A 23,236-nucleotide genomic window follows, 5' to 3' on the forward strand; every position below is an offset into this window, starting at 1 on the left:
GTGCTATAGTTGTACCCTACTTCTGCTCCACTTTCTAGTGAATATTAGTACAACAACTATACGCATCCAATCAAGGAATGCCACGTAAGAGAATTTTCCTCAAATTACTTGTTTTGCAGGTACATCCCTGATGGAATATTCGGCGCACTACCAATTCTGTACGGCCACGATCCTTGTGCTCAGAACCTGCTGTGTACAATGGAGGCTTTCCAATGGAAGAGTTCCACGTATCATTCTTGAAGATTCGACCGTTAGCTCATGCTCTATATTTAACCAATCTTAAGGACAACGGACGAAGCATCGGTTTTCAAGCCTTAACAAGTCTAACGAACAAGCAATCTGATTTTGCAGAGAGAGAATCCACTCAATCATCTTGCTTCTGAATTCAAACTGTGAAGCTTCTTTCTGATTGTACTATGTGTGAATCGAGAGAGAGAGCTAGAATCAAAGCACCTTTAGCTGAGTGATATTCGTCATCTTGTAATTGAACAGAAAGTGTTCTGTTCAATAGTGAGCTAAGTGTGTGTAAACTGTATTTGATTCTAATCATCTTATAGTGAATCCTTCCGGTGGTTGGAAGAAGGGGTGACGTAGGAGAGTTTCTCCGAACATCCATAAACAAACTGTTGTTTTCTTCATTTCTGTCATCTTTTCATATTTCATCTTGTGCTTCAAACCCAAGTAAACAATTCCTCCTTGAATCTGTTTCAAGTGTTTACACATGTTTGCGTAGAATAGAAAGCGAATTAAATCCCTAACATGATTTCTTTCAAACTGTTTTTCATAAGCCTCCATCCTTAGCCAGACCCCAGTCTCTATCGATAAAGCCGATCCTATCGCTTTTGCTAGATGATGAGCTTGACTGTTTCATTTGATTCAACATAATGCTCAGCATCTGTATAGCTTCATTCGAGTATTCTTTTTGTGAAATATTTTTCTTTTGATCTTCACAATCCATATTAAGAGGAGTGAATGCTACGTTCACAGAGTTCTTCCCTTTTGAATCTCGATTACCCTTCTACCAATCCGGATACCCAATAATTTTGAAACACCCTTCTTGGAGATGCCCAGTACCTTTGTAGTTTAGACAATAAAGATTGGCTTTCAAATTTGAATTTCCTCCCTTAGACTTGTTATCATTCCACATCTTTCTTTTTCCATATCCTCCTGTCTTTATACACATAGCATCATGATCCACATTTTCTTGTCCGACATTACTAATTTGTCTTTATTTTTGAACAGACAAAAGTGAAGCATAAGCCCTATCAATATCTGGTGGAAGTTCAGGAACCAGAAATTTGACTTCTCACATAGTCAAAAGTAAAATGAAGTCCTATCAAAATTGCCCCAATCTTCTTTTGACATCTTGTTCTTCAACAAGATCTGAAATCTTGCAACATTTGTTTACCCTTACTCTACAATCACATCTTGGAAGTGGGTTAAGGGCACATAACTCATCCCATAATATGTTCATCTTAGAGTAGTATGCCTCTAGTTCTCCAACATTCTGTTTCATTGAACTGATTTCTGTTTGTAATTGAAACGAAGACTTCTCATTCTTAATTTGGTGTCTTTTCTTGATACCCTCCGATATTTCAAGAATGGTCTCGGTATGCACAAAATTATCTTTAATTTCAGGAATTAAATAATTAAGCACCCAAGACTTAACTTGGGAATCCGTTTTAATCCATCTAGCATAATCAACATCATCTTCAGGAAAACGATTGAACCATCAACAAAACTTTGTTTCGATTTTGTCATCAATGCTATCCTAATACTTTTACTCCAACTAATACAGACTTTCTAGAGAAAAGTGTTGTAACAATCAACATATCAGGATTATCATGATATGATACATGCAAATGATCATCCACGCCTTGCACTATTCTTCCTTTTGTAGTCATTGTCGATTTCTCTCCACCTTCTTGCAAATTTATTACAGTTCTTGTCAGACCTATTTCAATTTCTTCTGCGGTCGTTTGCCTTAGCCGAAATCTCTTCACCTCCAATTAAATTGCTTTATTGCTTTAATACCATGTAAAATCTTGAAGAGATTTTAGTAGAAGAACTAAGCTAGAGAAAAATTAGGTTTCGGATGAAATTTGAATTAATAAAAGTAACAAATCATAAGGGCTGCCTCCCTTTTATATATATGTCAAAAATATTATATTGGTCCATATTGTTTTACCTAATGTATAAACTAAATATTTATATAATATAATACTTTGTAACTTAACCATAAACCTAACAATATTAATATATAAATTATAGTTAAACATAATTAAATTACACTAAATATAAATTTATAAATTATAATTAATCATAATTAAATTACAAACTCAACAATATAGACATAACTATGCATACATAAATCTTACATTTAACACCCTCCTAATTGCGGTTTTAGGATCCTGCTCTAGCAATCAAAGTAATTAGTCTTTAACACCCTCCTATTGCGGTTTTAGGATCCAGCTCTAGCAATCAAAGTAATTATCAAAGTAATTAGTCTCTCAATTTTCTAAGATCCCAAACACTGGTCAACAAGGAAAAGAAAAAAGTTGTAACAGAATTCACGCCGAGAAAGAGAGAGAAAATTCCCCTCCTCCAAACTCTTCCAAATTCTCCACCAGGAAACTGAGGGACAAGATTTTCTCAGTGAGAGACTTTGGAAATTGTGATGGCTGGATACAGGGCAGAAGATGACTATGACTACCTCTTCAAGGTGGTTCTGATAGGGGATTCTGGTGTGGGCAAGTCCAATTTGCTATCAAGATTCACTAGGAACGAGTTCTCTCTCGAATCAAAGTCCACCATCGGCGTTGAGTTCGCTACCAGGAGCTTGAAAGTGGACGGTAAGGTCATTAAAGCTCAGATTTGGGACACAGCTGGCCAAGAAAGGTAACCACTTATAACCTTTTCTAATCCCTTAACTCAGATCCTATTAGTTTCCTGTTCTTCTCTGATTTTTCTTGGTTCAATGTATCAGTTCATCTGCTATTGATTTGAGTTTCTTATTTGCGATTGGACATTGCTGGCTTAGACGGATGTCTTTAACCACTTCCTTATAAAATCTTCAATTCTTTGATCTGACTATTTCTTCTTCATTTTTGGTCTGTATTGGGTTGGGTGTGACGAATATGATAAATATAGATCTTGATTCAATAAGATCGAGCCAAAATATTTATGAGCTGATAGATCGGCTTTCCTAAGACGTTTCTATTAATTCAAATGGTTGAATCAATTGTAACTCGAATGACTTCTTTCTCAATGATATATCCTGCTTCTTATGCTTGGATCTTTTGTCTGTCGTAATTGAACTTACCCTGCCGGAAAGAATCTCCATTGTATTATTAACCCTTTTTCTTCCATTTATTTGATCTTACTGTTATAATAACATCTTCAATTAGGTGACATGTTAGACTTAGCTAAGAGCAAAAATGGATTAGGCTCATAAAAGGCATGTTCTCTTAGGTTTCAATCATTTCAGACTACTCTTAGTTGCATTCAGGAGGCCTTATGTCGGGTTGTTTGATGCGGATATTCTGGGATTATAGCTTATCGATTATCATGACCTTGGTTCTACAATGAGGAAGAACTTTGGGTGTGAGAATTGACCTGTAAATAGCCCCATGTTCAGCCATACTTGCTTGGTTTTGTTCTTCTTCTTTAAAGATTACAAAAGATGAGAGTTTTTTAAAAAGTTGTTGAAGTTATTTAACCCCTTATATTGAGATGATAAATTAAAGAATGTAGGTCAAAACTTGAGTTACAAATTCATACATTGAATTGATGCTAATTAAGCTATTGAGGGCTTGTTTGGAATCCAATTACTTTCAACCACAACAACATTTGTGATATTTTGGGGTTTAATTTTTCTTCCCATATTACCCTGGGTGAAAGAAATCATATAAATGGCCTGCTATGGACTCGAGAGAATGAGAGGTGAAGTAGGAAACCATAGGTAAAAATTATTATTCATAATAATTCTTTTCTCTGTCTAAAGAGTTAAAATTAAAAGTTCTCTCATCATTCAAACTTTTGATGTGATCTTTGTCTTTAGAATCCTTTATCGAACTAAACAACTCTTTAAGCATCATCTTCATTTGGATTCTGTTTACCAATGATTATATAAAAGTTCCTTCTCTAGATTTTGTTAACAAGCATCATCTTCATTTGGATTCTGCTTGCAAATGATTATATAAAAGTTTTTTTTTCTAGATTTTGTTTAGAATCGTTTATCGAAATAAACAACTCTTAAAGATCTTGATTTGGATTATGTTTGCAAATGTGTAAAAACGGGAAAGGAAAAGGTCTCTCTCTATGTGAGATTATTTCCATGATGATTTTGTTTTGTAGCATCATCTAGAGGAGTTAAGATGTTATTAATTAACTTAATAGTCTTGACCTTACTTCGTTTTTGTATTTCTTCATTTTAAATGGTTATATGCAATTTGTACTCTTCTTAATTTCAATTTATTTATTTTTTATAAAAGTATGACGCTGTTTAATTTGGAAATTTGACGAAATGACTCTAAAAAAGGGAGTAAATGAACCGGTGACCCGCGCATAGTTTTAAATGCGCTGGTGACCACTTTATATTATTTTGACTAAATTGTCCATGTCGCGAAACGCAACCGGATGTCCTGTGAAAAGTCCATAATCGGATTGCCGGTTGCGTCTTGCAATTGCCGGTTGCTTCTTGCGAATGTGTCTCGCGATTCCCGGTTGCGTCTCGCGAATGCATCTCGCGAATGTCGGTTGCGTCTCGCGAATGCATCTCGCGAATATCGGTTGCGTCTCGCGACTGCGTCTCGCGATTGTCGCTTGCGTCTCGCGAATGCATCTCGCGATTGCTGGTTGCGTCTCACAAATGCCGGTTGCTTCTCGCAACCGGGGTGCGTCTCGCAACCGGGGTGCGTCTCGCGATTGTGGACTTTTCACATGGCATCCGGTTGCGTCTCGTAACCGGCGGTTGCGTCTCACGACATGGACAATTTCGTCAAAAAAATATGAAGTGGTCACCATCACCAATTCATTTACCCTATTATGAGGGTCATTTCGTCAAATTTCCCGTTTAATTTATCCATGGTGAATTAGCACAGGTTATGACAATGGTTGTCTTAAGTTACAACAAAAGCATCCAAAAAGCACAAAATATAAAGTAGATAAAACAAACTAAAAGAACATCCTGCTTAACCCGTCCCTCTTAATTGACGCTGTTCTTCAATTTGAAGATATCTCTCTAAATTGTGATTTTGTTGTTTTCAATTTCATTAAAAGTAAATAAAAAATTAAGTCAGGCAATATATATATATGAAGTGTTGGGTCACAAAGCTTGAAGAATTAATATAGCAATAGTTAATTTCTTGATTTCTATAGTTAAAAAATTGTAATGTAAAATCGTTATGATTGTGAAGGTACCGAGCCATTACAAGCGCGTACTATCGAGGTGCAGTTGGTGCATTGCTGGTATTTGATGTAACCCGTCACTCCACGTTTGAAAATGTGGAGAGGTGGCTAAGGGAATTAAGGGATCACACAGACCCAAACATTGTAGTTATGCTTATTGGTAACAAATCAGATCTTCGACACCTAGTGGCTGTCACGACTGACGATGGAAAGTCGTTTGCGGAAAGGGAGTCTCTCTACTTCATGGAGACCTCTGCTTTGGAAGCCAAGAATGTTGATAACGCATTTTCTGAAATTCTCACACAGATATATCATATTGTAAGCAAGAAGGCCATGATGGAAGCTGATGGAGCTTCTACAAATGTCCCCACAGGTGAAAAGATTGACGTAACTAAAGATGTTTCTGCTATGAAGAAGGGCGGGTGTTGCTCGAGCTAAGGTTTTTCCTAATCTAGATTTCCTTGAGTTTTAATAATATATCCATGACTATATATATATATATACATATCTTATTTAGCTTGCACACTTTGATTGTTTACAATGTCTTACTTTAGGAGATTGGGATGGAAAATTTGTGCGTTGAATATTTATTTATTTTATTCTCCAAATTGTTGATGTGGAAATGATTCCCCCTTCCCCGACTTTTAAAATAGTATAGAATTTAATTAATTTGGAATTTGATAAATATCTTTTTTGTTCTAAATTAATTATTTATTTTAATCCTTCCAATTAATCACTATAATAATATTTTCTAAAATAACTTGGTAGCTTGAAATGATTTGAAATTATAAATTGAAAGTTAAAAATTAGTGTTCATAGATGTTCTCTTTGACCATGTTTAAATAAAACTTTTGAATTTAGAAAGATGTATATCAAAATTTGAAAAATAAACACTACATCTGTATCTCTTAATTTACAAATTTCTAGGATTTATTTTGATTGAAACCAATCCAATTATTAAGAGATGAAAAGATAGAACCAAGTGAGTCTCGTACAAGACTTGTGTGTAGGGAGGTAAATGAGCTGAGCCAAACAGTATCATGCTCGAGCTCGGCTCGTCTAGTATATATCCGGGCTCGAGCTTTGCTCGAGCTCGTTTCGAGTTTTTACAATCGAGCTCGGCTCGTATGGATTTATTTGAGCTCACGAGCCGCTGGTGCTCGGCTCGTTTAAAGCTCGTTTAGAAAGCTCGTTAAGAGCTCGTTTAAAGCTCGTTTATAAATTGAACAATGAAATGAATGCAACATTAAAATTATAATTATAAATATATTTTTCAAATGATAAGAGTAACAAATTAGTGGAAGTAAACCTTCAAAACTATAACACTAGCCAATAACATAATTACATAAAACATTTTGCTTTAGTTTTAGAATACTTCTAAAAAGGCCATAACACCAAAATATTATCAAAAGTATTTTGCTATCATCCAATATGATAGAGCATTTTACTTTAGTTGCAGTATACTTCAAAAAAAGGCAAAAACACTGCATATTATCAAAAACATTTTGCTCTCCTCCAGCAACATCTTACCATTATAGATTGTTATCACAAAATCAATATACCTACATCATATATAACACATCATTAGCATTCATTATTTTCATTTAATAATATAATTACCAAATAAAAAAATATTTAACACTAGAGAAGTCACAACCATTACTGCAAGACTTTAAGTCAAATTAATCTCTTTTATCCCTGAATTATTCTTCACATATAAAATTATCTTTTAGATTTAGTAACTAAGACTTAAATAAATAAAGAATAAGATATTGATTTACTTACTTTTTGTTTGTTTTTGATTTGGTAACGTGCTCGTAACCAATCTTCTGCACAAAGTAAAACTTGAACTGTCTCTGCTCCTAAATTGGCACGATGTGGATCAATAACTCTACCCCTGCACTAAAAGCTGATTCAGAAGCGACAATAGTGATTGGAATTGATAATACGTCACATGCCATCTTTGACAAAATCATAAACTTTAATTTGTTTGTCTCCCACCATGATAATGCATCAAATTCAGCATCATTTTCACATAAAATGACTCCATCATCGAAATAAATATCCAGCTCAGACCTTAAATGCTCCACACTATCAACATTCTTAATATAATTTACAAATTGTGCTCTCACTTTGCCTTGTCCTTTTCCAGTGAAAGTTGAACCACTACTTGAACTTTGATGTTGTGTATTACAGTTAACATCCTTTCCAATCACATTTGATTTGTGAGCCTCAACATATTCTTTATATAACATATGTAATGTCTCACGAACTGTAATAGTGTGTTCAAGTACATCAACTTCAGAATAAATTTCTGGAAAACACCATTCAATAAACTTCATCTTATTTCTTGGATCCATTACTGTTGCCATCGAAATTAGTAAGTTACAATCACCCTAATATTTATCAAACTTTGTCTTCATCTTCTTGGCCATGTTTGTCATAAAACTATCTTCACCTACTATGGAATGTTATACAGCTCAAGGAGAAACAAATTCAAAGTAGGATATTTTGAACCTAAAATATGATGATAAATAATATTAGACTTTTAAACGATAAACAAATTAATATGTTGATATTTATTTATTACCGAAAATAAGATGGGTTACCTCATTAAATTCTTCAAGAAATGAACAAACTATACGAACTTTTGTGGCGTGGCGTCGCTCTTACCCAACAACAATTCAGGAGTCGCCCCAACAATGATTATTTTATACTCCAACTATGGTTTAATTAACTTTTTATTCCGGGCATGGTTTGAATAACTTTTTATTGTGACTGATTTTTTCTTTTGTTGTTGAAGCTATGTAATCCAAAGATGATTGAATTATACCGTACACTCCTTATTTATCTTTGATGTTGCGTATCCGAATATTAACTTATCACTTCACAAGTTCTTTCCTTTGTCTTTAACGTTGTGTAATCCGTAGAAATCGACTAATCACTTTATAAATATTTCTTTGTCTATGAAATTACGTAATTCGAAGATAATTGACTTGTTGTTCTATAAGATATTTCTTTTTTCGTTGAAATTTAATAAGCTGAAGATAATCGACTTGTCACACTTAATAAAATATTCTTTTAATTTTGAAGTTGCGTAGATATCAACTTATCAGGAATTTCCTTTGTCTTTGAAGTTGTGTAATCCAAAAATGACCGACTTGTCAATTCATAAGATCTTTCCTTTCCTTTGTATTTGAAATTGAGTAATCCGACTATAATTGATTTTTCACTTCATAAGACATTTCACTTGTCTTGGAAATTGCATAATTTGAAGATAATCAACTTCTCACTTTATATTATAAGATATTTTCATCATCTTTGAAGTTTCTTAATCTGTAGTTAATCGACTTGTTACTTTATAAGATTTTTCATTGTCTTTCGTAATCTGAAATTAATCGACTTGTTACTTTATAAGATTTTTCTTTTGTCCTTCAAGTTGCAAAATTAAAAAATAATTGACTTTTCACTTCACATGACTTTTTCTTAGTTTTATTTTCTCTATTTGTTTCATTATTTAGGATTGATCAATTTATTTATATTTTATAATGCCACTAGTATTGTATAAGGATTTTATTTTAAAAACGATGCATTTTTTCAACTAAATATCCCTAACATGTGATTTATGGTTTTATCAATCATTTTTATTTTATTTTAACAAAATGGCTCTAGTATTGGAATGAGGGATTTTTTGATTTTTAATATTATTTCTTTAAGAATGTTAAGTATTAAATGAGAGTTTTATAAAGTATATATTTTGTTTTTAGAATTGAGAGTCGGAATAAAACATTTCTTGGCCTTTGGATACAAACAATTTTAGAACTTACTATAAAAACATAAAACATTTCCTGGGCTTGTCCTTTTCCATCAAAATATTTTTAGAACTTATTTTGAACATCATTTTAAAAAGTATTATTTTTTATTGACACAAAAGTTATCCTAATTAGTAACGATTACTTTGAATTTTTATTTTTTCAAAGAGTTTGATCAAACATAAACATTGAGGGAGATCTTTATCATACTCAGGATTTATCTAATAAAATTGTTACACTTGATTTTTCGTCTTTAAAAATCAAGACAAAAGTCGGATTCATGATTCTTGACACCGGATTCAAGACATTTCAGGAAATGCGGATGAGAATGCGACTTACTAACGGTAGATTTTGTACATCGAATTCAAGACGTCTCAGAAAATGTGCATGAGAATGCGATTTTCTAACGGAAAATTCTTGACATCGGATTTAAGACATCTTAGAAATTGTGCATGAGAATGAAAAAGTACGCTAGTTAGCTTACGACAAACGAGTTATTGTAATCAATAAGAAATGAGATGTGAACTTAAGTGAGAAGAACCGTCACCCACTGTGGAATGTATTAGTTTATAAAAGACACATCATAGTGCTCACAAGCCTACTAGTGTAGTTAGTATCTCTCCAGATACCCTTTGACTACACACTGTAACATTTACGAGGCGTTTGAGTCTATTCATGTACAAACAATGTTTACCAAAACACTTTTATTTGCATACCTTTTCAATTAGAAGGCGATGAGCATTGTTGGGTTTAATTCACATGCAAACAAGAAATCAAGCAAATGCAAATGTGAGATTCAAATTATGTTCACGGGCTTTGTTCCCTCAAGAAAAGATTATTGTGAAAGGAGTTTTGTAACATCCTTCTTTGTTAGAATAGTTTATCCAACTTCATATTTAGAGCTAAGCATCTAGTTAGTCCCCAATAGAGTCACCAATTTTCTGTACGCTTTTAATTCGCCCCTCACGTCCCAAAAATCTTTTCTTGTATGAAAGACTTTCTATCCCTTTTTATCTTAAGCATCTACCAATTTTAAGGTCCACTTAACGTATTTTGTTTTAGGGCATGAAGGATCTAATCCTAAGATTGATTTATCCATCTGAATTCTCTGTCTTTATGAGCATTTTTTTATCCGATGATGGTTGGTCTCATGCCTTCCCTATCCTCTTGAGTGCTCTGCCCGTGGAGGGAATGCAGCGAAAGACATAAATGGTAAACAAGACATGTGCACTTTTCGAAAAAAAATGTTTTTTCTATGAAAGTTATGCTATTGAACCCCATGGATTACCTTCCTCTCGAATCTCACAAAAATTAGATAGGAGAACTATCCATATAGGATGTTGTCCTATCTGTTTGAGATGAAGAACCAAAGTGGAGTTCTATATTATAAACATTTCCTTTCTTAGCCCTTATAGGTTCCAGATTAGTACGTATTCAAAACATAATAATTTAGTTCACTTTAAGAGTCGTCACTTTAGTTTACTTCAAAAATAAACTAATGAAAAGAAAACAGAGTATTCATGGATCAAGGGTTCGGTTCTTGGTTACGCATGAGGAAAAGGCCACAGTAGTTATGCTCTATGCATCTATCTCGTGGGATAGTCTCTACTCCGATGTAATTAGCCATTGTTTGTAGAGTCGTACCTGTGTTCGATAAGGTTTGAGGCAAAAAATTAAAAAATGGGCTCTTTTATTTTTGTAAAGTTCAGTATGCAATATATACATATAAATAAATAAACCAGAAACAATATGGAACATCAATAAAAAGAAAAAAGTTAACAATATTTTAAATAACTAAATAAACACCACTCGTCAAGTTGTTTTAGAGGCAATAATATTGATCAAATCTGTATAATCTAATTGACGGACTATTATTTTTCAATCAACATCATTGCTAGCCCATTTAGTCTATCATATGATATTGTTGATCGAATATAATTCTTGATTAACTTCAACTAAGAGAAACTTTTTTTCTCGATGCAACTGTTACTAGAATGATTAATAAAATCTTATAGGTAATTTAAGTATTTAAGAATAAACCATCCAATTTTACCAGACATTGTAACATATAAATTGCTCTTTTTTATTTGTTAAATAACATCTCAAGACCAGAAACTCATAATACAATTCATTACCATTAATGTATGAACGTCGATCGTGACACAAAAATTGTTAAAGCTTCATACAAGACTTCATCAAGCTAGTTAAAGGCTCACGTTTTAACTTCTCCAAATTCAATAAAAACCCTGTTTAAAGTGTTCAAACTAAACTTGAAGCGAATATCGAGCTTGATCAATTATAAAAAAAAATATTCAACTCTAAAAGACTCTTCACCAGATTGTGTCACATCATCATTGTCGGTTTCATCAAATTGTATTTTCTTTGAATGATGCATTTTTTTCAAAATTTAGGTTCAATCCCCATTTCACTTGCCATTTGTATAACTTTATTTATGGTACTAGGAAATCCCTATTCTCTAAACTCATCAAGAAATTGATCAAGTCCTTGTAAGAGGTTGATTGCAATATCAATATCCATATCTTCAGATTAGATAAACTTACTCACAATATTTATTGTGTGTAACAAGTTATACATTATTATCAATCTAAGCAAGAACTCAAAACTCTCAAGATCATATAATGCTAAGGTCTCAAAATCACTTTTTGTTTTAGAATCTTCAGCAACTTCCGCCAAGTCAAGAAAAGAACCTCTTATATGTATAATTTGCTCTTTTATAGCTTTTATACTCTCAACATGACTTTTCTAACGGGTATGTGATAATGGCTTAACAGTCAAACTATGCACCTTATCTTTAAAAAAAATCACCTCTTTGTAGAGGAAGAGAACAATGTATAGATGTGTTGCACCACTCTAAAGAAGGACTTGACTTTAGGATAACATTTCACCATATCAACTAATGCCAAATTAAGAATATGACAATCACATGGTGTGTAAAAAGCTCTAGAATTTATTTCAAGCAATCTTTTTTGTACACCTTTGTGTTTTCCACTCATGTTAGACTCATTGTCGTATCCCTATCCTCTTATGTTATCAATGTCAAGCCCAACTCATTCTGAATTTTGGGAGTTAAATATGTAAATTGTGATTCCCTTGCTTCACAACATCGATCATGATTCTCCATCACTGGATAAAACTCAGTAACCATTTCTATCATTAGGAAAAAAATTGTCCATTGTTCTCGACATAAAGTTTCTCATCATTTACTTGGAAGGCAAAAGTATATTTGGCAAGTGTTTTCACAATGGAGATTATTCTTTTTAACACTTGCCTCAAATGTTGTCTTTCTTTGTTGATTTGAAGTTGCAAACTGTCATAAATTATTTGATTTTTTTTAGCCTCTTTTCTAATTCGGTCCAAGTAAACATGCAATTCGTATGATCCCTACTAAATTTTTGATGTTTAAGACTTCTATGTATATTATGTCAGTCTTTGTATCCGTCATTATCCAAATTCCCCATTCTACTCATCATTTGTTTAGTCTTGAACAACTTACAACATAAGAAAAATATTATATCTAATGAAATAGAATATACAAGTCATATTCTATCAAATGTTTGTCCATTTTCTATTTTCCGTGTATAATGCAATGAATCAAAATGCCTATTGTTACTATCCTTTGGGAAATAAAAAAGCATCCGCTCTTTTTGAACCCATATACCAAATAATCTCTCAGTTTTTGACTAATGTTATTCCAATGTCTAGGATCCTCTAAATTCTAAGTCGAAATTAAATTTTCATGTTAAGAGTCATTCTCCAAGTTCTCATTCGATTCATCTAAATTAACAACCTCAATCAATTCTTCATTTTTATAGTGACTTTGTTATTAAATCACCAAACTATCTCATAATTCCTCTCTTTCTGTTATGTTATTTATACTTAAATATTTGTTAATATCACCGGCTTCACTTTGAGTTAATGATTCCTCCCTTTGTTTCAATTTTCTCTTTTGAGCTCTAGACAAATATTTTTGAGGCATTTTACACAAGATCAATTTCAGTAGCTATAACCAATTTTTTTGTAGTTGACAGATTCTAAAATTGTCATAATTTATAATTTCATCAAATAAAGATTGAATTCATCTAGCTCTTTTCAAACAAAATTAATTTAGCCAACACAACCTAACTCAACAACACATTCATTCATACCATGGAACAATAGAAGTATAGAACTAGGATTTTATCGTTTGAATACATTAGAACATCTATTATAATTAATTGTTATGATTTTTATTTTGAGTTCTCTCCTACAAATTCCAAAAATTTATTGATAATATAACAAAGAATAAATCTATTAATGCAAGTAAAGCACTAAAGCTCCACCTATTTCAGACATTTCATCAAAATCACATAAGTCTATAAGAGAAAATACTTCTTTATTCATCTTGTAAGATCAACAAATTAAATAATCAAACAAGATTTGAAGTAGATTATCAGATTGGGAAGGATTAAAATTGTTTGATACCTTTGGGGCTATGTGAAGACCAGTTGGGGATTGGAGGCGGCAGCCGGCAGGTTAAGCAAGTAAAAATCGTGGCGAGCCTTTTGTATCATATTAAATATAATATATATATATTAAAAATATTGGGCCCCTTGGTAGGAGGGGCCTTGAAGCAATGGCCTCTCTTGCCTTGAAATAGGTCCGGCCCTGATTGTTTGTGAAGGTAGGTTACACGTTTGCATTCTATATTCAGAATTTTTTTGCTTGTGTATGCCCTAACCTTGTCTTTAATCCAAAAATAGTAATCCTAGCTCTAATTAGATTCCGATAAAGGTTGGTACTAAGCCATTAGAATTCTCTTAAATTTCCATTTATTGTGTCTTGAGTTATCTAACATGATCTCATATGCTTAGTCTAGAGGTGATTCTGGAATCTCATTAGGTTTTTCTAGACTTAAAGAAGATTAAAAGGAACCTCAAATGCCCTCATTGGGCACACATGTGAACCAAAATGTGAACTCTCGCTTTGCTGATTTTCTTGAAGGTTTGCTTGTTGGTTAGATTGTGAATCCTTGAACACAAAAGACTTCACCAGTTCACGAGAATGTGGATTAAGAAACAAAAAGAGGGAAATATGATCTCTGAAGTGTGCAACAACCGAAAACGAGAATTTTCCCAAAAGAGTTGGAAAATCTCGAGAGTTTTTGTGCATGCTGATCATATTTTTAGAAACTCTTTGCTCTTGATTACCGGACTTTTTAGGGTTACAAGACACCCAATATGACTCCGATAAAACGAGCTTTTTTCTAAGGAATTCCGATAATTCTGAAAATTTTTAGGGTGGTCAAAAATATTTTTATGAACCTACTACGAAAATTTCATAATTTTCCGTGACATAGACCTCTAGATATGAACTTGTTTTTCAAACGGGCCCAAAAGTTATGGGAAAATATTATTTTTGTTGACCATCTTTGAAGTTTTAGAATTTTTATAAAATCATTTAGAAGTTCCAAATGAAGAAACAAGATTGTTTGGTATAAAAGAAAACCAAACAAGCCTAAAAAAATTTCCAAGTTGGAAATTGAAACTTTATATTCAAAATTAAATGAATATAAAGTTAGAAGGTAAAATTGGACGTTGACAATAGTCCAGGGACATAATTAATTTGAATTCATTGAAAATAATTTGAATCTGAAAGTTTGTGGTTGAAATTGCACAAGGCAGAAAGTTCAGGGGTTAAATTATTTTTGAATTACTTAAGTAAATAAGTTCCAAACTGAATTTAAAGGAATTAAAGTCTTGAGGACCAAAGTGAATACACCTCAAAACTTCAGGAAATCATAAATAAAATATTCTGGAAATGTAATTGGAAAAGTTCATTGTCTTCCTACTTGAATTTTCCTGATTTCTTCTACCATTGCTGGTTACCAACGACACCTTCTTGGAAGTCACTTCTAGAGTTCATCATCTGCTACTTGTTTGAAGCTCTCTAGAATCTAGCATCGAAGAACAGAGGAACACTCTGTCATACTCAAGATGGACTTCCGACATCCAATATATCGTCGTCTAGGCTTCGTCGTTGCTCTGGAAGACTGGAGCTCATCACTACGGAGACTCGCTAACATAATGAACATACTAGAGAGATGTTTTGACTAATATAAGAGAAGAACAGAGGAATCAAAAATCATTCCTTTATAGATCTAGAATACGAACGACGGTTACCTCCTATAACTCATCATACGTTGAGGCGTTGGCTCAAAAAACAACATTGAGGTATTCCTTAGCGCCTAGAGCTCCAATTGTGATAACCCCACGCCGAGGAGACGTTCTGGAATGCATTCGAAGAACTGGCCGATAGTTCTTCCTCTAGCGACCAAAACTTGACGATTTTGTCGAGTTTAGAATTTTAGAAACGAGGTTAGTCATGACTTAGCCTCTTCCTAACTAAGACTCAACTAACTAAGGACACTAACAGTTAGGGTAAACCAATCATTCAATCATCATTCAGACATTCATCAATTAAATACAAATTTAAATTTTATTTACAAACTGCAAGAATCAAACTCAATGTCGATGTCGGTGTACAGAAGCGACGACTTAATAAACTATAACATTGCTAGAGTAAAATCATACCTAAAGAATGTTGGTTATCTTATCTCGTAACAATTACACATACATGTTATATCAATACATCAAAATGATAATAGAAAAAATGCAATATATTGTTAAATAAAATAAAGAAAAAATGTTTTGCTTGCTCTGAGATTGTGAAAGTCACAGTTCCCTTAAAATAGTTTCATTGTCTTCCGTTTGTACTGGATAGTTTCGTCGGTGGTTGCTTCCTAGGATACAGCGGAGCCTACAATGGTTTAATATAAAAAAAAAACTGCTACAACAACGAACTAGATAAAAATACATGAATCAGAATCACCATGTTTCAAGAAAACTAGTCGAGTCAAGAACTCAAAAAATGTCATAAAGAACACTCACAAAGATAAGAAAATGCTTTTAGAATTCTAGAGTGATAAATGATAAGATGATGTGTAGCAAGGAATATAAGGTGAAGAGATATATATAGTTGAAAATTAAACCATAAAGCCATTAATCAATTCTTTAATCCAATTGACACTAATCCATTATCCATCCATGCAATAGTTATCCTTACTTGTCTTTTCATCATCCTTGATAAGTATTTTATATTTACAATTAACAACATTTATTAATTGTCTCATTCAAAGCATTAATGTTAATTGTAACAATTAACAAATTCATTTTCCCTTGGATTAAATTTCCAATTTCAAAAATTAAAATGTGTACATAAAATGTGATAAATTGTGATTAATTTTTTAAATCAAATTATATATTTTTTTTATTAAAATGTGTACATAAAATTATAATTGAACCATGCTAAATTAAATAATTTAAATGAATTTAAATAAAATATATTAAAAAAATATATTATATAAACATTAAAATAAAAATAAAATACAGTACATTACATAAAAAAAAAAAGTAAAATAAAAAATATTATTGACCAACATCTTCATAAACTATCGTTTTTACAAAATTGTTCATTTCAGAGTTTGAATATGTGAGTTTTGACCAAAATTTACCATATTTTATTTGTTTATTCTTAATATTTTCATCAATATGAGAACACATACATCTCTCAATAAGTTTAATTAAGAATTGAGTTAAATTCTTAATTTACATCTAATAAAATATTAATAAATTATAATGATTCAATATATTCATTCCATTTTCATAAGAATGGAACATCTACATAAATCTAAATTAGAATATATAATTTAATGATTTTGTTTCAATTCTCATTTTAGTGCTCAGTGTTAAGAGTTAAAAACAGGCTCGGACCTACTGTGTAATAAGTGAGGCAATTGCCTCAGACCCAAATATTTTTGGGGCACCAAAATCATCAAAAAAAAATTATAATGATATGCTCATGGATTTATTTTTAAAAAGCCCATAAATAATAATTGATAACCTATCAATGATAAGCTCTAACTTAATTTGTATCCAAAAAAATAAAAATAAAAAACACTATCTTACTTGGAGAAAAGACTCGCACGATTCCCATTTATGAACAAAATCAAGGAAAAAGGAAAAAAAAAATAAGAACAAACATTCTTGAAAAAGAAAAGAAAACACTTCCCCCAAACCCGTCGTCGATCCTCCAGTTTGCCGGAATCGGAGCAGAAAACTCGGTCGTCTCCTTTCCCGAGCTCTTGGGCCTTTTCGCTCGTTCCAGCCTTGTTTCTCGGCACTACGCCACTGCCCACTAGACTTCTTCCTTCGATTTTGGTGAGATTTTGGTTCGATTTACTTGATTATTTTTTGTTGTTGAGGACTTGTCTAGTGGAATGGTTGATTCACAGTCTGTATCTTGCATTATTGCATAGCGGAAGTGCAACATTGTGGTTAATCATAAATTCATAAAATGCTGGTTAATCTATAAATTTATAATGCAAATTAGCATTTAAAGTTTTATCAAGCATTTCTCCTATAAGAAAATAATTGTCTGAGGCAGAAAAAAAGAAAGAAAAAATAAAAGGAAGATGCTTTAATTCAAAGCCAAGTAGGAAGCCCTAATAAGTATTTCACAAGCGATCAAATAGTAGAACGAGTGAACCAGAATGACATCGATGATAAGTTGAATGATCGGAAACATGGTGAATTGAATGAACTTGATCAATACTTTCGCTTCAAAAAATGCGAGACGAGTAATATTCAAGTGACTATGTACTAGTTCGGAACATGAATTTTATATTTTGTTTGGATCTTCTTTGTTTTTTTAGTATTTACTTATGACATATTGTTTTGATGATATTTTGTTTCTATAATTTTTGTTACAAATACTAGTATATTTAAATCGATAAACTATATATATGAATATTAAGCTTTGAGGGTACCAAATTTTGTGCTCGCTTCATGCCTCGAAATCTCAGGTCCGACATTGGTTAAAAGATCAAAAAGTTTACGAATTCAATAAATGAAAACGTTTTAAGTTTAAACGGTATCAGACTGACGTGGAGTGCTATGCTAATTTTTCTTTAATTCAAAAAAGAAGAAGTTATAAAACAATTCAATATTATACGATAATAACATGAGTTTAATAATAGACTAAAAAAACAAAATTGAAAACATAAAATAAAAAACGTCATTCCAAACATAAATTTTTTATTGATTTAATAGTTATATATTTAAAATATATTAATTATATATTTGTAAAAAAATTATAAAAAATAATATTTAATTTAAGTCTTAATTATATTTAGTGAAATATTTAAATAAAATATTTAATTTAAAAGGTATAAGATCAAATTTAAATATTTAATAAAAAAAAAGTAAAAAAATAAAAGAGAAATAATTGAGAGAGAATTTGAAAGAATAAATAACGTGTGTATGCAATTTAATGAAAAAATAAATAAATAAAAAATTCTCTTTCTTCTCATTTTTTTTCCAACTTCGACCAACCAGTAATATAATATTACATCATTCTTTTCCATTATCATTCACATCGTCCCTCAAAATAAAAATAATATTATATGAATGAAAAAGAATAAAAATTAGATATTTTACAAAGTTGAATGAAGATTTGGATAATTTAGAAAACAAATAGAAAACATGGGCGGGAAGAATTCTTTGATTCGGTTCTCTTTCCTTTATGTTGATCATGCCCGTAACCCAACAGCAATTTGTCTTCTCTGGTAAGTCATCTGTTTGAAAAATTGTTAATCATATTTTTTTTTTGTTATTAAAAGGGAGAGAACAACATTTTAGGATTACGGTTCAAACTCCTACAAGTTGAAATTGTGGTAGAAATACAATAAAATGAATTATAATTCAATTCAGTTTAAAATGAATTATGAGAGACTGGATTCTTTAAAGAGTTCTATCTTTATATTTGTTTGTTCTTGTTCACTAACCTGCATAAATATAAAAAATATTCAAGTGAAAATATTCAAGTGAAGGATGTTTTTTTCTCAACCATTTACTTGGGGGCGTAGGTTTTAAGTATTGCAAGGGAAATTAAGTATGATATCTAGAATTCTAGTTAGTGGTATATAGTGTGATCAATTAAAATAATGGGTGACCCATTTTTATTTTAATTGATAAAGTAAGATCACGATTTTTTTTTGTTTTTTTTTTTCTGAATAGTGTCAATGTTTATGACCGTCTCATAGTGCTTATGATGTGTTTGCTTTTAAACAGCCAAGTGATTATATCAGTATTACTTTGGTGCCTAATTCCTAAAGATGGTCAATTTATATAGTTGATGTTGATTGCTTAAAAGCCAAAGGCATCTTTCTTGTGGTATGTAAATTCATCTTCAATAATCGCTTTTCATGTATCATTTTTCTGAAATTTTACCTTTTTTACCCTTATATTGCAGATTCATGTAGAAAGTATTGTTGATCCATAACTGGGAGTAGATTTGACTCAGTTTTAATAGAATACCTTGATAATTCACTTCTCTTGGTCTTAAACTGTTGTATCCATTTGAAAGAATGAAATATATAGGAACACCAAAACCAAATTCAACTTCTTTACAATAATCGAAAACCAAATAATGCAATCATCATGTAGTAGATACTAAAGTAAGGCTGTTACCCATATGATCCTCAACTGTAGATACAAATCTCTTCAGAGATTGCTCTGCAAAAGAACAATCGATTTCCTTAATGCTTGACAAAAAATACATAGCTTCCTTGTATTTCTTCGCTTTACAATACCCATCCACAATCGTCTTGTATGTTAGCTCATTCGGTCTACAATTCACTTCAATCATATAACTAACTACATCATTAACTTCTTCAAACAGTCCCATTCCTGCATATCCCGCAACAAACGTATTGAAAGTGACGATACAAGGCCGAATCCCATTACCTGTCATTTCCGAAAGCATTCTCGTTGCCTCATTCATAAGTCCTTGCCGACAAAACCCTTTAATAACTGTATTGTAAGATACAAGGTCCGGTTTTATACCAGCTTCTTGTAGCCTTTTCAGTATTTCTTCAGCTTTCCAACTTTTCCCTGAAGTGGCATACATGTCCATCAGGCTGTTGTAGGTGACAATGTCAGGCTGCAAATCATTCTTATGAATCATTTGAAGTATCTCGTTCGCACGATCAAATCTCTTGTTTCGTGAAAATATTGAGAGCATAGCGTTAAACAAGATCAAGTCAGGTTTATATCCCTTACTCAAAAGTTCCTGAAAAGCTATCTCCATACCCCTCAAAGACCTGCATTTGAAATTCGCGAGAACTAGGGTTCTCAAAAGCATCCAACTTGGGAAGATGTTACCGTCGTATATTTGTTTTGCGAGTCTCTCTATTGCCTTTAAGTTTCCTGCCTTTGAATAGCAATGAAGCATTAGAGAGTATGATGTCTCACCCGGCTTGATGCCTTTGTTTTTCATGTCTATGATAATCGATTCAACTCCTTTGTCATCTCCTTTCCGAGCTAGGGCGTTTAAAAGTGCGTTATAGGTCATAATACAGGGAGTAAACCCCGCTTTAATCATCTCATCGTACATTTTCAAAGCATTAAGTTCAGATCCATTTCGTCCGTATACGTTAATCAAGGTGTTAAAAGTGTCTCTATTAGGTTCAAACCCACAAGTCTTCATCTCACGGAATATTTGCCCCACGTAGTTATGCATCTCTCGGTTAACACACATTCCGAGCAAAGTATTCCAAGTAACCCCATTTGGAGAACACCCGTTTGACTTCATTTCACATAGAATCAGCATCATGTTCTCCAATCTCGACTTTTTTCCCAACATCCCAAGTATCGCATTATAAGTACACACATTAGGAACACAACCAATTTCCTTCATTTGATGTAGCAAATCCAAAGCCTTGTCCTCCTTCCCTACTTTCCCATAAGCATCTATCAACGTGGTATATGTAACCACATTCGGCATTATTCCATTAACTGTCATTTTTCCAACGAGAGCAGCTCCTTCCTCGAGAAACCCAGCTCGAACATAAGCAGCCACCAGTTCGTTGTATGTAACCGAATCGGCTGGGCAGTTATTTTCCTCCATTTCTTTTAAAACACCGAGGGCCTCCGAATAAACACCAGCTTTGCCAAACACTTGCAAGAGGGAATTATAGGTGACAGTCCCTGGTAAATACCCTTCAGCCTTGAGATCAGAAAAAAATTGTTTAGCTTCTTCCAACAAGCCATTCCTCCCACAAGCAGATATAACAGTGCTACAAGTGAATTCATCAAATTTCAATCCTTGTCCTTTGATTTTATCCAAAAGATGTAGGATTTTTGGCCAGGAATGACCACCAATCTTCCCATAAACATCAAGCATAACATTATACGTGACTAAAGTTGGGGTGAGACCCTTATTCACAATATTGTCGAAGAGAGAAACAGCTCGATCATATTTACCTGCTCGAGAATAGGCATGGAGAACAGTAGTGTATGCTCGAATATCAAGACAGTAGTCCTCAATAGGAAGTCTGTCTAACGTTCTCAATGCAATTGAATGTCGAGATTCTCTACCTAATACTCTTATTATCATCTCTATAACCTGATTGTCTAGGCGTGAATTCTGATACTGTAAGTTAACCACAATCCATTCAGCTAACAAAAGTGTTTTCTCAGTATTACCAGAAAGATCTAAGCCTTTCATAAGTCCAACCAAATCTACCTCCTCTAGTAACTCGGACTTTACTGAATCGAAGAAAGCCTGTAAACTAGACTCTGGCTGATCTATAATAGAATTCAGGAAAAACTTACAGCGTAGGGGCATGAAATCAAGTGAATCGTCACCGTTGACTGAACAACTGGAATCCGAGGTTATGAAATGAGTATCCCTGGAACGGCCCAATTTGAATTTGAATTTTGAGCTTTGCGATGAAACAGGATCGGTTGGTGAAATTGAGGAGAGGTGGTGAAGGAGTGAATCTAGAGGGAAATAAGGGGGAGGAGGAGGTTGAGGGGGCAAAGCGATGATTGGATTGAAATTGAATTTCACACGAGGAGCTTTAGGTTTTGCTTGTAATTTTGGGTTTGCCTTGGGAGGAGGGATAGGTAATGCTGGTCTAATAGGGAATAGTGTTGTTCCTTCCATCACAGCGGTAGGTCGGTCGGTCGGAAGAACTCGATTGGAGCAAGCAGTCAGAGATATAAATGAAGAACCACCACGGCACCACCTCCGGCAAATTAATTGTAGAAATAGAAGTAAATGGAGCTCACCACTGCCTTTATAGCTACTGGGAAAAGACGAAAATCAATATCCCGAGGAACGACAACAGAAAGATCCTGCCATTCTAGACCGGAGCAACTCAACAATTGAAATCTGTAATCAATCTATCATCTACTAAGGCACAAGCATGCATCGCCAAGAACCACCAAAAGTCTTGTTCCACGGACATCGTCTCTACAGAAGTTGTAAAAGGAGAAAATAGTATATATAGAGTGAGAGAGAAACAGTAGAACCTAATCTCTTGGACTTGGAGAAAGAAGCAGAACGCGCAAAGAGTAAGCGTTTATGCTGTAAGGATAACATAAAGGCAGAAATCCCAAAATTCACCCTTAAACTTATGAAACTAAAAGAATTGCCTCTTATACTACTACAAAATGTGTAATAATTTCCTAAGACATAAATATTAACAAGTATTGAACATAAATATTTATTACTCACTACTTTTCACTTCTAATCTCTAAATATAGAACATAGATGATTGGTGATCAGCCTAAAAGTAAAAAAATTATCTAAAAAAATTAATTTGATAATAATAATAAAAAAACATTCGATATCATTTAAATGTTATTTTTTCTATCGAAATTGAGTTTTTGGGACAACACTTAAAGTCGTATCTTAAACTTGCTTTCATTAATATATATAGAGTCGTATCTTAAACTTGTTTTCATTAATAAATATAAATATATATATATATATATATATATATATATATATATATATATATATATATATATATATATATATATATATATATATATATATATATATATATATATATATATATATATAGTCGTATCTTAAACTTGCTTTCATTA

General features: G+C 32.6%; 2 protein-coding genes across 2 annotated transcripts; one reads left to right on the forward strand and one right to left on the reverse strand.

Moving 5' to 3' along the window:
- The first annotated feature begins 2,516 nt into the window (after nt 1-2,516).
- On the forward strand, nt 2,517-6,024 carry LOC124936098 (ras-related protein RIC2-like). Its single transcript, XM_047476558.1, has 2 exons — nt 2,517-2,898; nt 5,418-6,024. Exons 1-2 carry the CDS (start codon nt 2,678-2,680, stop codon nt 5,845-5,847), a joined length of 651 nt encoding a protein of 216 aa, XP_047332514.1. The 5' UTR covers nt 2,517-2,677; the 3' UTR covers nt 5,848-6,024.
- A 13,655-nt stretch (nt 6,025-19,679) lies between these two features.
- LOC124937091 (pentatricopeptide repeat-containing protein At2g18940, chloroplastic) lies at nt 19,680-22,685 on the reverse strand. The gene has a single exon (XM_047477603.1). The coding sequence runs from the start codon at nt 22,284-22,286 to the stop codon at nt 19,776-19,778; it is 2,511 nt and encodes an 836-aa protein (XP_047333559.1). The 5' UTR covers nt 22,287-22,685; the 3' UTR covers nt 19,680-19,775.
- Between the last annotated feature and the right edge of the window lie 551 nt (nt 22,686-23,236).

The sequence above is a fragment of the Impatiens glandulifera genome, chromosome 4, assembly GCF_907164915.1.
Source record: "Impatiens glandulifera chromosome 4, dImpGla2.1, whole genome shotgun sequence".
NCBI lineage: Eukaryota > Viridiplantae > Streptophyta > Magnoliopsida > Ericales > Balsaminaceae > Impatiens > Impatiens glandulifera.

Excerpts from the sequence above, each read along its gene's own strand:
- LOC124937091 (XM_047477603.1), bottom strand. The coding sequence starts at position 22,286 with ATGGAAGGAACAACACTATTCCCTATTAGACCAGCATTACCTATCCCT.
- LOC124936098 (XM_047476558.1), top strand. The coding sequence starts at position 2,678 with ATGGCTGGATACAGGGCAGAAGATGACTATGACTACCTCTTCAAGGTG. Across the intron at positions 2,899-5,417 it reads GACACAGCTGGCCAAGAAAG|GTACCGAGCCATTACAAGCG; the intron begins GTAACCACTTAT and ends ATGATTGTGAAG.